The following is a 12,600-nucleotide window of genomic DNA, read 5'->3' on the forward strand; positions in this document are numbered from 1 at the left end:
GATTTTCACGAGTTTGCGCCACGAACAAGCCACAATTCATCAAATGATTCAATAGCCGGGGCCTGGTAGGTAAACCTTGGAACCCTTTTTCAAATAATGGATAACACTCGTAACAAAATATGTTTCTGTTATAATTTCTCCTACAATTACGTTCTATCTCTCTTGGCAAATGTCTCATCAATTGAGAAGTGGTAACAAAATAAAAATTCACCAATGGAACACCCATAAGGCTGAGCTAGCACCACATTTTTAGATTGCAACAAGTCGGTGTCAGGACATAAGTTACTAATTACCTACCCCTTGACTTCTGTGTCATCTTGTCTTCGGGAGTTGACTGATTGAATACGGAGTATACTATTTTGCAATCAAGCGTCTATTCTACTATTCAAAATGTCAACAGAGAATCAAATCGAAGTCGCAGGCATAGAAAAAGAGATGGCTGGTGTTAGTCTAGGAGGTCCTACTAATGGGCAGATATCTTTAGCTTCAATTGAGGGAAAAGGACCAAGTCCTCTTAAACCACCATTTCTCAACCCTCTCGAGTCCTCGAAGCCTCCTCTTTCGCCGGAACTTACAGAAGAAGAACAGAAGAAGTACGATGCGCTGTTAGAAACCGTCAAGTCATGGACTGAAATTCCAGCTAAAGATTCAAAAGGGGGGCCTATCACAGATAGTGAAAAGTTATGGTTAACAAGAGAATGTCTATGCCGATACTTGCGAGCAACAAAATGGTCCGCTACTGAAGCACCAAAACGACTATTAGAGACTTTGACTTGGAGGCGGGAGTACGGTGTGAGCGATCTTACTGGCGACGACCTTTCAATCGAGAACGAAACCGGCAAGCAGTTCATCTTGGGTTATGATAACGAAGGACGTCCATGTCATTACTTGAATCCTGGCAGACAAAATACGGAACCAAATCCCAAGCAAGTACAACATTTGGTATTCATGCTCGAGCGATGTATCGACTTGATGATTCCAGGCCAGTTCACGCTCGCGTTGTTGATCAATTTCAAGTCCAGTAAGAGCAGATCGAATACAGCGCCTGGCATTGGGCAAGCTAGAGAAGTCTTGAACATTCTTCAAACTCACTACCCTGAACGACTTGGGAGAGCCTTGATTATCAACAGTAAGTCTCCTACTTGACGGACAAATTATTTGCTAATTCCTTATAAGTTCCTTGGATGGTGAACGGCTTTTTCAAGCTCATCACCCCGTTCATTGATCCCTTGACCAAGGCGAAGTTGAAGTTCAATGATGATATGAAACAACACGTACCTCCTCAACAGCTCTGGGCTGAGTTTGATGGAGAGCTTGCATTCGAGTATGATCATGCAACCTATTGGCCGGAGTTAATCAAACAATGTGAGGGACGTCAACAAAGTGCTTTTGAGCGTTGGGTCCAGGCGGGGAAGCATATTGGAGAAAGTGAAGTTTATTTGAAGGGTGCAAATGTTCCTAGCATCAGCGGCGGCACTATTGGGGAAATTTCATCAAATGGCCATGCCGTCGAACCGAAAACACTCGGGACATTGTCCGAGATATCAGGAGACATTAATGGAAAATCCGAGAAGAATGACGCGGCATGAAGTCAATAGAAAAGGCTGTACAAATGATTTGCTTGCAATAGGATAGAATAGACTAGATATTAATAAATGAAATAAATGATAATTCTAACCACACCTGAACCTTGTATATACTATCGGACAATATTTCTGAAGAACTTGGACAATGATGCTACCCCCTCGCTTGGTAATTGACCTCGCCCTCAATTTCAGCAGCCTTGCGACAACCCCCCAAATCATACCAACACATTCAACTTCACACAAATCACAAAGTTTGTAACTATCTTACAACGCCAGATCAAATAGTATATCCAACTACGCGCGACCGATAATTCATCAATTAAATGTCCTCCCAACCCGTGAAACCGCCGTTGGCCGGCCAAGTTTCTCATACTCAACGAGGCTCCCAGTCAGGGCTGCGGTATCCTTCCACCGGCAAAACGATATACCATAGACCATTGAATCGCAGTAAAACGCAGGAACTAAGTCAAGCCAGCTTTGCATATCTATTTGGGGAGATGGTTAGTTATGCACAACGACGGGTTACTGGTATTCAAGATCTCGAGAAGCGGTAAGATTTCTTTCACTACATGTCGAGTTTAGACAAACAACCTCTGTGAATAGAAAGTATGAATCTAACCAAAACATCAGGTTAAATGTTCAAGGTCACCCCATCGGCCTCAAACTCCTCGATCTTCTGCTCTACCGCGAACCACCACGTACCCAAACTCGACCCCTTAATATCATCGCCCTCCTCCAATTTATAACCACCGTTCTCTGGCGTCACCTCTTTTCTCGCCCTGCAGATGCACTCGAGAAGTCTTCGAACCCTGACACGCCAGAGGAATATATGATATCCGATAATGAACCTCTTGTTAATCAGTACATTAGTGTGCCTAAGGAAATGAATCAATTGAATTGTGCTGCGTTTGTCGCGGGCATTATTGAGGGTGTTTGTGATGGCGCAGGTTTTCCGGCTAGGGTTACGGCTCATAGTGTGGGAAGGGGGGAGGAAGGAGAGTTGTGGCCGGGGAAGACGGTGTTTTTGGTCAAGTTTCAAGAAGAGGTGGTAGAGAGAGAGGCATTTTTGGGGAAGAGTTAGGTTGAAGAGAAGTGAAATTTTATCATTTGGACCATGCAACGTATCCACGATCATACGCTGGGCGTAAAGTAGTATCATTGGGATGGAGTTTATGGTTAATATCTGGGTCTGTCTTCTGTCCCGCAGTCGTCTTGCTCGACTAGATACGACATGAAAGAGCACAAATGCTTCTCAGCATCCATCTATTTGACTTTTCTACCAACACATTACTTCTCAGTTCGGAACTAATTGCACTTCCTTTACTTGTTCACAAAGGAAGATCGCAATCGTGCCATCATATCACATGGCTTGATCTCCAACATTAAGGACTCGAAATGACGATGTGGTTTTGGCAGCCGTCTGTCGAGGTCCATTCCACAAACGTCTGTCCCAACCCCAGAAAGTAGGGCACACAATGATAAAGCAGAGATATAACCACCAATAGGCACTATGAGCAAAATAATCAAATCGAAGAGGAGTCGTTTAGAGCGTCTCCATGCCGTCTTCCTGACGCCTGTATCTCTGGAAGCAGAGTCATGTGGCGCCATAGTCACCAGCATCCCAACATTCCTTGTTTAGGCTTCTTTATGAAAGATATAAAATCCATAAGATTTCTCTTTGGGTATTGACGTAATATGATAATATCCTTGAAGTTGATCATGCCAGTCCAACCTTCGTGCCAGTAATATATTGTTCTCAGTTCCTAGAATCCCTTCAACCTTCCTCTCTCAAACGATCGCGGAATGCCAAACTCCGTCATTAGTTCCCATCAGATTATACGCCGATTTAACTCCGAAATCTCTTCACATTCGTTCACCTTGGAAGACTTCTTATGCCCTTATAACTTCCTCCTTCACTTCTACTTTTACCACCTGGACCTTTCTTCATCAATTCTGCTAATCCTAAATCTTTCCAAGCGGGCTCTTTTGTCTTTTGTGTCGCCCTCTGAATCCCAAATGCTGCATGTTGATCAGGAACAACATCGTCTTCGTCTTCGGGGTTTACTGGTTGATTGTGTGGTGGTACATAGATGTCATCGTCGGGAAGTTTGTCTTTGCAGAAGTCCTCGAAAAGATCCGCTGTGCGGGATAGTGTGAAATGGACATAAGTGTGATTTGAATCTTTAGACTATGTCATTATTAGTGAGTAGTAATAGTATAAATATAAAGGAGTCAATCATGAGTGATTTCCTATGGATTCGTACCATTTTCGGTTTTTGTAGAGTGAAATAGAAAATAGAAGGTTTATTATTGCAACTGTTTTGTTTACTCTCTCCTCACTACTGCTCGAGTAATTGATGATAAGTGATAAGTCAAGTCAAATACGAGGCTATAATTTTAGGCGAGGCTGTTTATCTGTCTTCTGTCTTATCTGCAAGGCTACCCGAAGTAAGCAGAATTTCAGTTCGGAATTTGTTTATTCCGCGGTACTTGCTGCATGCCTTAGTCTTCAGGCTCTAGACTAAAAACATCATTTGTGCGAAACTTCGCTTAGAGTTCAATAAGCCCTTCCAGTCAAATTGAACATTACGAACTCCACGACAACAACGATTTTCGCAAACTCCAAGCACCCCAACACCGCCGACAACAGTCCTCGCCAAAATCAGACAACATGTCTCACGAATCAGTTTGGATGTCCAGACCCCGTACCTACGGAAAGGGATCCCGCGAATGGTATGTGGAGAATTAATCGCAATTTGCGATTTCGTCAAGGATCACCAATGATCTGAATCGAGAAAATTCATTTCTAACACACTTAACAGTCGCGTTTGCACCCACAAGGCCGGTTTGATCCGCAAGTACGGTCTTAACATCTGCAGACAATGCTTCAGAGAGAAGGCAGCCGATATTGGATTCGTCAAGGTACGCTCGCTGAAGAATCTACGCATCATCTCACTTTACACCAACAAATCCTTCGATCGTCAAAACTGGATAGAATTACCACTAACAAAACTTGTAGCACCGTTAAATTCACCACACCTCGAAAATCAACTCGTCGAGAACGGAACGATACGACAACGATGGGTTTGTGGAGAGGATCAAATTAACATGGCATGGAGTTCTGGGCTTTTGCAGGAAAAGGGATACGAAAGAGGACATTTATGGTCAGACTTTAGAGGGCATTTTCAAATGAAGGGAGGAACGCTTATGTACACTCGTGTGCTGAGGTAGCTCTGCGATGGATTGTTCTCAAGGTTATGACACCTTTTCAACTGCATTGATCTGGAATGGAGATGGTTCTTTTTCCTAGGGTCATTTGAGCTCATGTTCATTTGGCTTCGGCTAGGAAGTAGCTTTCTCGGAATATATCAGGTCGTTTTCCTTGAGATATTATGGATTACTCGGATTGTGCTTTTTGAACTGAGTGAGTGATCATATTATAAATGTAGGAGATTCTAGGTAGGGTGGAAGGTCAAGTGGCCTTTCACTGGCCCCGATCTAGTGAGTGAGGGCTCGATGGATTGATACGCATGGCGCAAATCAAACCCGCCTGGTCGAATCCGCAATTTTGTCTCCATCTACGACCATGAACGCGGCCCAAAAATTCTCACATATACTCATTTGGAGGGTCAACGATTCTCATCAATCTACCGAGGACGAAAGATCTGTCTACACCCATGTCTGGCCGAAATCACAATTCTGCTCCCACATTCCTCTCATAACAGGAATATAGCCCAAATCTTCTTTGCCGTTCTGATTTTCTCAAACATGCCACATATTATCAAGTTATAGAATAAAACAATAGTTCGCCTAGGAAATTTGTGCCTGCCAAATGTGCTATTTTAAAAACATTGTGCAGTACTGAAATTCGTGAGATTTTTATATCAACTTCGAGTGAGCTATTGGTTGAATTTCATTGAGGTTCTTGCCCATGCAAGGAAAATGTCCACAGAATCTATATTTCATTGCACATGGACTCTGAAGTGGTAGTCACATTCTAATGATCATATTGTAAAAGCTAGCTCTATGAATATCAAAGGTGCTCTTTCCTTTGCAAGATAGGAAGGTTTTCCTGGAGCTATTTTGTTATTTTGTCCATGCCATTTGTGCCCAATCACTCTATTAATTAACTAGAAGTTCTTCGTATTCAACGGTTAACACAAGAATGATTCCATACTCGGCACCTTGCTCAATTTTGTCAAATTCTGGAGCTATAATATACCCATTACAATATGACCCTAAGAGCTTCACCAGCAATACGCCATGGTTTTACTACAAGAAAACATGATAAAATTCTAGCACAACATGAATATCATCATTACCATGCTAGCATCTCACAGTTTCCCGTTAATACGTCGATACTTTAAAAGCTCAATGAATGCAGCTACTCATTTCTCGTCAAACCAATACTTTACATCACCGATAACGATCTCACATTCATATTCATATTCACAACCTGGTTCAATTTTGTTTTGTTATTTAACTCTTAAGCATCCATGATCTTGGCTCAAGATCGTTGTTCAAATCCTAAATCCTGCATCCAACGCACATACTCCATAAACCAAATTCGATATATACACAAAATAACAAGCGCTTGACATATCACAATCCAGTTATGTAGTAATTCCAACCTCATCAACCATCGTCATCGGATTTGCTCTCCCCCATTGAAAATTTAACTGTAAATCTCGGTGAGTTCGGCGAGATAGGGCTCAGGGCCAAAGTGGTCGTAATTGGACGGGCGAGGAATCAATGCGAAATTCGAATGTGAAGTCGGCGATTCGTATTCTTCAAGGTGATGTAAAGCCCACTCCAACAATAATTTCATTCCTTCGTACTGGCGGTCCGCGGATAATTCTCCAGGATTAATGTCCATAGAGTCTTCGGGGCACATCATGAAGACAATGAGGAGGCGTTGCGTTGGATCCGGATAGCCTTCATTGTGCTGGTGCTGCCACTCGATAACCTTGATGAGTTCACGAAGGCTACTCTTCTGCTCTTCAGACAACCCCTGCAAGAGATTTGGAGAGAGCAAGCCTAAGTAAGAACTCTCGTCACATGAACACTTATGCTGCACATGTAAAAGCTCTTCTTCGTATCCTTCAAATAGCTCTTCGACGAATTCGACTGGCCATTTATGTCGACACATTGGGCAGGTACCTTCGTGATCCATCGATGTTTGCTCATTTGCCCACGATCGAAGACATGCTCCGTGGAAAGTCCGTTTGCAACAATGGTCCATTCGTATGTTATTTTTCGGTTCGTCCATTCTATCGCAACAGATAGGACAGTCATCGACGACTTCTGGCGTGCTTTTGGGGGTCAGTTGGATATTTGGTGATATCGAAAGATTTACCCTTTCTATGGACAAAGTGGTGGTGGTAACGGATTTAACTGACATTTTTTTAATTCCCTTCTTTCCATTTTTCTGGTTTCTGTTTTTCCTATTCTTATGCGGCATGATTCTTTGTGGCGTTTGAAAAGGGAGGTTCTCAATAAAGTTGATTGAGAATAATAAGGCGGCGAAGATAATCTTTAAAGTATAAGAATGACTTGGAGGAATCTTGGTCAATTAGATTGAGAAGAGAGGCTTGAAGTTATGTTCTAAAGTTATCCTATGTGAGATGTGATATGTCTGATATGTCTGGAAAGAAAAGAAAATCCAGGAGCTGGGGGAACATCAGAACCTATATACCTAAATTGTGGTCTAGTTTCTCACTAAAAAAAATTGAAACTGCTGTCATGAAGAATGTGGGGGAAAAGACTACTAGGCGCTAAGCGAGACTTAGGGGTAAAAATCTGGTAGCTTTGTAGATCTTGGTAACCTAAAATGGTTAGCATTCACAACATTCTGAAATTTGTATCGAGCTAGTCTAGAACTGATCTTCTAACTCGAAAACTTTCGTCCTGCTGTCCTCATTGAGGACAGATTTCTACCTGCAATTGGACACATGTGAAATGTAATCATATAAATGACGCGATACTAAGGTTTCATATTTGAAATTTTCTTTTCTTAGCTTTGCAGTAGTCTAGATAGGAATGACAGATGGAGCGACTTTAGCCAGGAAAGTTTCATGTTTTACCTGCGTGAAAAATACGATCGGGACAATCAGATACTGGGGGGTTTGCAAAGGACAAGGCAATTGTGTCCAAGTCTGTCTGACGATTGAGGACATTCAAAATCCAGACTTGTAGACTGGATACACGCTCATAATCTCTGCAAGCATTGTAGCGTTCAAAACAAATTAATCATCTCAAACACATCGGAGAGTTGTGGGATAACCATACTATCGATTCGTAGCTCAGATCATATCCATCAACGCTCTATCCTTGACTGGCCATTATCCCATTACAAACATACACCTAATCCCATCTGAACTCCAGGTATCGGAAATTATCGGAGTATATACGTTCTAAATCATGTATTATTCATACGATATTTAAGTATCTAGCTTATTTCAGTCAAATCTTGGCATTCCGATCCTCATGACTTGAAGAAAATATTAGATTTTCAGCATTCGTCGACTAGATGCTATAACTAGCTTTGAAAAATGAAAAATTTCAAGTTTTAAACTACAATCTGGCCTTTTGATCTCGCCAAGGTTGCGAAGTTGTGAAGATTCCTCGAATCGCAGTTGGTCAGTATTTCTCGCATCTGCTTCCTTGGTTTCGGGTAAGACGTAAATAATCATCAAGGAGAATCTAGATGTCCATTCAATCTTTAGGTAAGTTATTGTGAGTCAATCGTATAGCCCACCAGATTTCATTAGTCTAACGAGAGTGCGTTCGGATCGAGTTTTGTGATCGATTAGATTCGATAGATTGGAGATTAGATCTAATATTGCATTTACCGAATGCAATACTGAAGCAAATACGCATTTACTCGAGTAAATACATGCATGTATTGAAGATGATATACTAAAATAGTAAATGACTTGACTTTCTCTTATACAACCATCAATTAAAACTTTTAGATATCATTAACTAAGATATTTGAAATTACAATTGACTCCTAGAGTTTCCAGCTCAATCCTACACGTCCCAATATTACTCCGATACTCCGAATGGATTAGTTCTATTACCTCATATCCTTACCATACTAATTATCTCTTCGCTTATAGACGAGAACGATCCGAACACACCCTAAGCGATGCCGATGTAGTAAAAGCATTGTATTCGATGATTGTCCATATCGATATTTGTCAAAGTCAAAGTTTGAAAATAGTAAATTAATATTTTTCATTGAACACATTCGTGATTTTGCATAAGTCATGCCTTTGCTTCAAATCAGAGTTTTAATATCTTTGGAAAACACCTACACGGAGACTTATATTGTGATGATTATTTATCGTATGAAAATTATGGAATCAAGAGAAGATGCATCTCTTGACGCCTATTCAATGCTAGCTAGTGTAAATGTAGGACGGTAACTTCTTTAACAATATCATTCGAATATGAACGGCGCCCATGAACTAGTAAACTAAACAACTTAAAAGTCGAGAAATGCTTTCCACACAGCTCTCCAAATCCCTAATATCACATACCTACGCTCACTCGTCTATTTCCAAACCAAGAAAACATCACTTTCCCAAACACACGAAAACAAGCAACCTGACTCGCTCACATAACCCTAGGATTTAGATATATCTCACATAAGTCTTTATTTTCACTTCTCATACCCAAATCCATCCATACCTATTCCCAATTTCCCATCATACAAACTCCTATTAATTCATTCAAAACCCCAAACCTACTTCCTCAAACTTCCCCCAATCTTACACTGCCTACCTAGCTAGAATAATTCTCCCTCCATCTCTATCTCCATCTTGAATTCGAACTCGAACTCGAAAGGTAAAAGAAATCAATAGAATCTGCTCAACATCATTTCTATACTCAAAATCTTGTAGAAAAATCACCATGATACCGTTATCTCTCTGTCTCATATTATTCTTACTCCCAGTTCTAACCGAATAGTTGACTTCGTGAAAAGAACCTAGACTGCGTGATGTCCTCAAATTGTTTATCACATTCCCAAAAGATATCCAGGTAAAGATAAAAATAGATTCACCACTACTTACCTAGCTTGATATGTTTCCCCTATATAATTTCAATCTTCCTCGACCAAACTTAATCCAAGCATCTAGCCCCTCGATTCATTCACTCATCTACAAATGCACTCAGGAACATCAAAAAGTATCAAGAAAAATCTTTCGATATTTATATTCAATATAAATATCTGGGTATCAATGATCCTCCTATTCATCTTTTCCTTTACATAAAATCCCATCATTAAAATCCGTCTTTTCATTTTCATACATCCATCAATCCACATGATTCTCAATTAGCAAGCAAAGGTAACGATCCACCATTGCCCATACATCCATCCACTTTTGAATTTTACACCATCATTAAATCATGCCTTATTTCGGCTAACGCCCCCAAGCTTTCCATCTCCTTCATTTGTTTCATCCACCAATTCTACCCTGTTCTAACCACTTCCAGTCTACAACTCAGACTTGGAAGTCTCATTAACAGCTGTAACACCATCATGATGAGCAACACTGGGACCAAGTTTATCCTCAGCATCAAACTCTCCTCTCTCCAAATGACCTGCTCTCTTATCAACACCTGTCTTCCAGGCTGGAGTACCCAAGAACTTGATGCTTCCAGGCTTTGAGTAATCGAACATTTCCTCGACCTCCTCAAGAGGCTTCTGACTAGTTTCTGGGAAGATGAAGAAAACATGAAGGGTCATAGCAACACAGAAGATTCCAAAAACGAGATAAACCTTCCATCTAATGTTGGCAAACGCAGGTGGAACGAAGTATGCAAGAGCGAAGTTGAAAGCCCAGTTAGCAGAGGTAGAAAGAGCGACGGCCTTTCCACGAATACGGAGAGGGTAAAGCTCAGGTGGGTAAATCCAAGAAACTGGACCCCATGTTGGTGCATATGATGCAACGAAGAGGTATGTGCAAGCAATTACAGCCTTGGATGGGGCCCCGGTAATAGAAATGGATTCGGCGGCATTGGCGAATTGTCCCTTGTATGGGACGGTTCCGTATGTAGCCAAGAGACCAGCGTTGATGAAAAGCCAAAGCATCATCAAGATGGATCCGAACAAAAGGACGGGACGACGACCTAATCTGTCAACCCAGATTAATCCAGGTATTGTCATGACGACATTGATGATGAACTGGATTGAGGAAGGCAAGAGAACATTGCTACCCAAACCAGCCATGGTGAAAATGTAAGTAATGTAGTACATCATGACGTTCATACCGGTAAGTTGAGACCAGATTTGAGTAAAGATACCAATGTGCGTTCGGTTAATCATATCGGGCTTGAACAACTCCATATAAGTAACGTCAGCGTTGGCTCTCTCGAACTCAACGACTTCTCTAATTTCGGCCAATTCCTTGGCGACGAATGGGGAGTTGGGGTCACCATGGCCATGGACAAGAGACAAGACTTGATGAGCTTCTTCCCATCTGTCTTTTCTAGCGAGCCAACGTGGGGATTCTGGCAAGAAGAAAAGAGCGAAGAAAAGGAAGACAGCTGGAAGCATTTGAAGACCCCATGGGATACGGAAAGCAGCGTTTCCTTTGAGGAAGGAGCATCCGTAGCAAATGTAGAACATGATGAGGATACCCCAGGTGATAGCCCATTGTTGGCAACCGACGAGTCTTCCACGCTTAGATGGTGGTGCAATCTCGGTGATATAGACGGGAACTTGAGCGGAGCAGATTCCAACCGAGAGACCGTTGATGATACGTCCGACGATAAGCATAGGAATGTTTTGGGCAGCGCAGACGATTATTGAGCCAAGAATCCTGTGGGTGCTTGTTAGGCAAGCCATTCATGTAAGACATTAAAATTGGGAATATTTACCAGATGACGGAACCAATTTGAATGGATCTCTTTCTACCAAACATATCTGAGATATAACCGGACAATAAAGCTCCAAGCCAACTTCCAGCGGGCATAGAAGCGGTGATACCACCTGTATCAAATTAGTCTTCATTACGATGGCAATCAAGAGCAGGAACCTTCTCATACCTTGAACGTCTGGAGATGGACCAGTGCACTTTCCATTAACGATTCCTCCTTGATCGAAGTAGCACAAATATGCCTCAGTTGAGATGATAGCGGACATAGACGAGATATCGAAACCGAATAGAGCACCACCCACCACGGCCACGGCCGCGATGAAGTAGACGTTACCGATGATCATCCTGTAAATTGGTGATCAGGTAACTAAACCTGTTCTTGAGTTGACAGTCGAGGTGTAGTACTCAGTGAAATAGAAGTCAACCTTCTTCAAGGCAGAACAGAAATTGATAGGGAAGAAAGGAAAAGCGAGAGTCTTGGTGATCGACACAAAGACTTATATAGAAAAAGAAAGTTGTAGGGTTGGGGTAATAATGGAGCACGAAAACTGTTGGAATAATGGAATCTGGAGATATAGCAAGTGGATTGAGAGAGAAGGGCCGAATTCTAGTTCTGGATCCTCCCAAGATTTACCTTTGAGCGTCAATCATCTCGGGGAATGCCCTTGCCAAATGAGTTTGATGGGTTGGCAAGACTTTGGGGTTGTTCTTTCCCCGCCATTTGACAGCTGATCGAGATCTCACTTGTTACCAGTATTTCTCGATTATACAAAGTTGATATGATTCGAAGAGTGAAGCTTGCCGTCTTCCAGATTGACGATACTGGTACTGATCATCAGTAAGATTCCTTCGAGTATCATCAAATGGGATGCAGGCATGACGCCTTTCCAGGGCCCCATCAGTCTCACACGAGGTATGCGGCGGTATAAACGACGATCTCTGAGCATGGGAGTGCATAAGCAACACAACATCTTCCACCTAGAGTGGACTTTGATCGGCGCTTGTCAGAGTATCTTATCTGCGCGCCAACTTGTCGACTGAATTTGTTGTTTTGAAAAACTGGGCCGAAAATTATGTTGGTGGATCCTTCCATTTTTATGGAGAGACTGGGGATTCGGGGAAGACTA

The 12,600-nt window shown here is 41.9% G+C and overlaps 7 protein-coding genes across 7 annotated transcripts; 3 read left to right on the forward strand and 4 right to left on the reverse strand.

The window, feature by feature from the left end:
- Positions 1 to 390: 390 nt before the first annotated feature.
- EAF01_003649 (uncharacterized protein) lies at positions 391 to 1,589 on the forward strand (the record flags this gene model as incomplete). Its single annotated transcript, XM_038911903.1, has 2 exons — positions 391 to 1,129; positions 1,177 to 1,589. 2 exons carry the CDS (start codon positions 391 to 393, stop codon positions 1,587 to 1,589), a joined length of 1,152 nt encoding a protein of 383 aa, XP_038773138.1.
- Positions 1,590 to 1,909: 320 nt separating this feature from the next.
- On the forward strand, positions 1,910 to 2,667 carry EAF01_003650 (uncharacterized protein; the record flags this gene model as incomplete). Its single annotated transcript, XM_038911904.1, has 2 exons — positions 1,910 to 2,136; positions 2,217 to 2,667. 2 exons carry the CDS (start codon positions 1,910 to 1,912, stop codon positions 2,665 to 2,667), a joined length of 678 nt encoding a protein of 225 aa, XP_038773139.1.
- Positions 2,668 to 2,906: 239 nt separating this feature from the next.
- On the reverse strand, positions 2,907 to 3,194 carry EAF01_003651 (uncharacterized protein; the record flags this gene model as incomplete). Its single annotated transcript, XM_038911905.1, has 1 exon — positions 2,907 to 3,194. The coding sequence occupies one exon, from the start codon at positions 3,192 to 3,194 to the stop codon at positions 2,907 to 2,909; it is 288 nt and encodes a 95-aa protein (XP_038773140.1).
- Positions 3,195 to 3,459: 265 nt separating this feature from the next.
- On the reverse strand, positions 3,460 to 3,853 carry EAF01_003652 (uncharacterized protein; the record flags this gene model as incomplete). The annotated part of the gene is made up of 2 exons (XM_038911906.1): positions 3,460 to 3,774; positions 3,851 to 3,853. 2 exons carry the CDS (start codon positions 3,851 to 3,853, stop codon positions 3,460 to 3,462), a joined length of 318 nt encoding a protein of 105 aa, XP_038773141.1.
- Positions 3,854 to 4,257: 404 nt separating this feature from the next.
- EAF01_003653 (uncharacterized protein) lies at positions 4,258 to 4,677 on the forward strand (the record flags this gene model as incomplete). Its single annotated transcript, XM_038911907.1, has 3 exons — positions 4,258 to 4,319; positions 4,409 to 4,508; positions 4,606 to 4,677. 3 exons carry the CDS (start codon positions 4,258 to 4,260, stop codon positions 4,612 to 4,614), a joined length of 171 nt encoding a protein of 56 aa, XP_038773142.1. The 3' UTR covers positions 4,615 to 4,677.
- Positions 4,678 to 6,261: 1,584 nt separating this feature from the next.
- Positions 6,262 to 6,828, reverse strand: EAF01_003654 (uncharacterized protein; the record flags this gene model as incomplete). Its single annotated transcript, XM_038911908.1, has 1 exon — positions 6,262 to 6,828. One exon carries the CDS (start codon positions 6,826 to 6,828, stop codon positions 6,262 to 6,264), a length of 567 nt encoding a protein of 188 aa, XP_038773143.1.
- Positions 6,829 to 10,089: 3,261 nt separating this feature from the next.
- Positions 10,090 to 11,817, reverse strand: EAF01_003655 (uncharacterized protein; the record flags this gene model as incomplete). The annotated part of the gene is made up of 3 exons (XM_038911909.1): positions 10,090 to 11,416; positions 11,475 to 11,586; positions 11,643 to 11,817. The coding sequence occupies 3 exons, from the start codon at positions 11,815 to 11,817 to the stop codon at positions 10,090 to 10,092; spliced, it is 1,614 nt and encodes a 537-aa protein (XP_038773144.1).
- Between the last annotated feature and the right edge of the window lie 783 nt (positions 11,818 to 12,600).

Source organism: Botrytis porri (genome assembly GCF_014898465.1).
Source record: "Botrytis porri strain MUCL 3234 chromosome Unknown BPOR_004, whole genome shotgun sequence".
NCBI lineage: Eukaryota > Fungi > Ascomycota > Leotiomycetes > Helotiales > Sclerotiniaceae > Botrytis > Botrytis porri.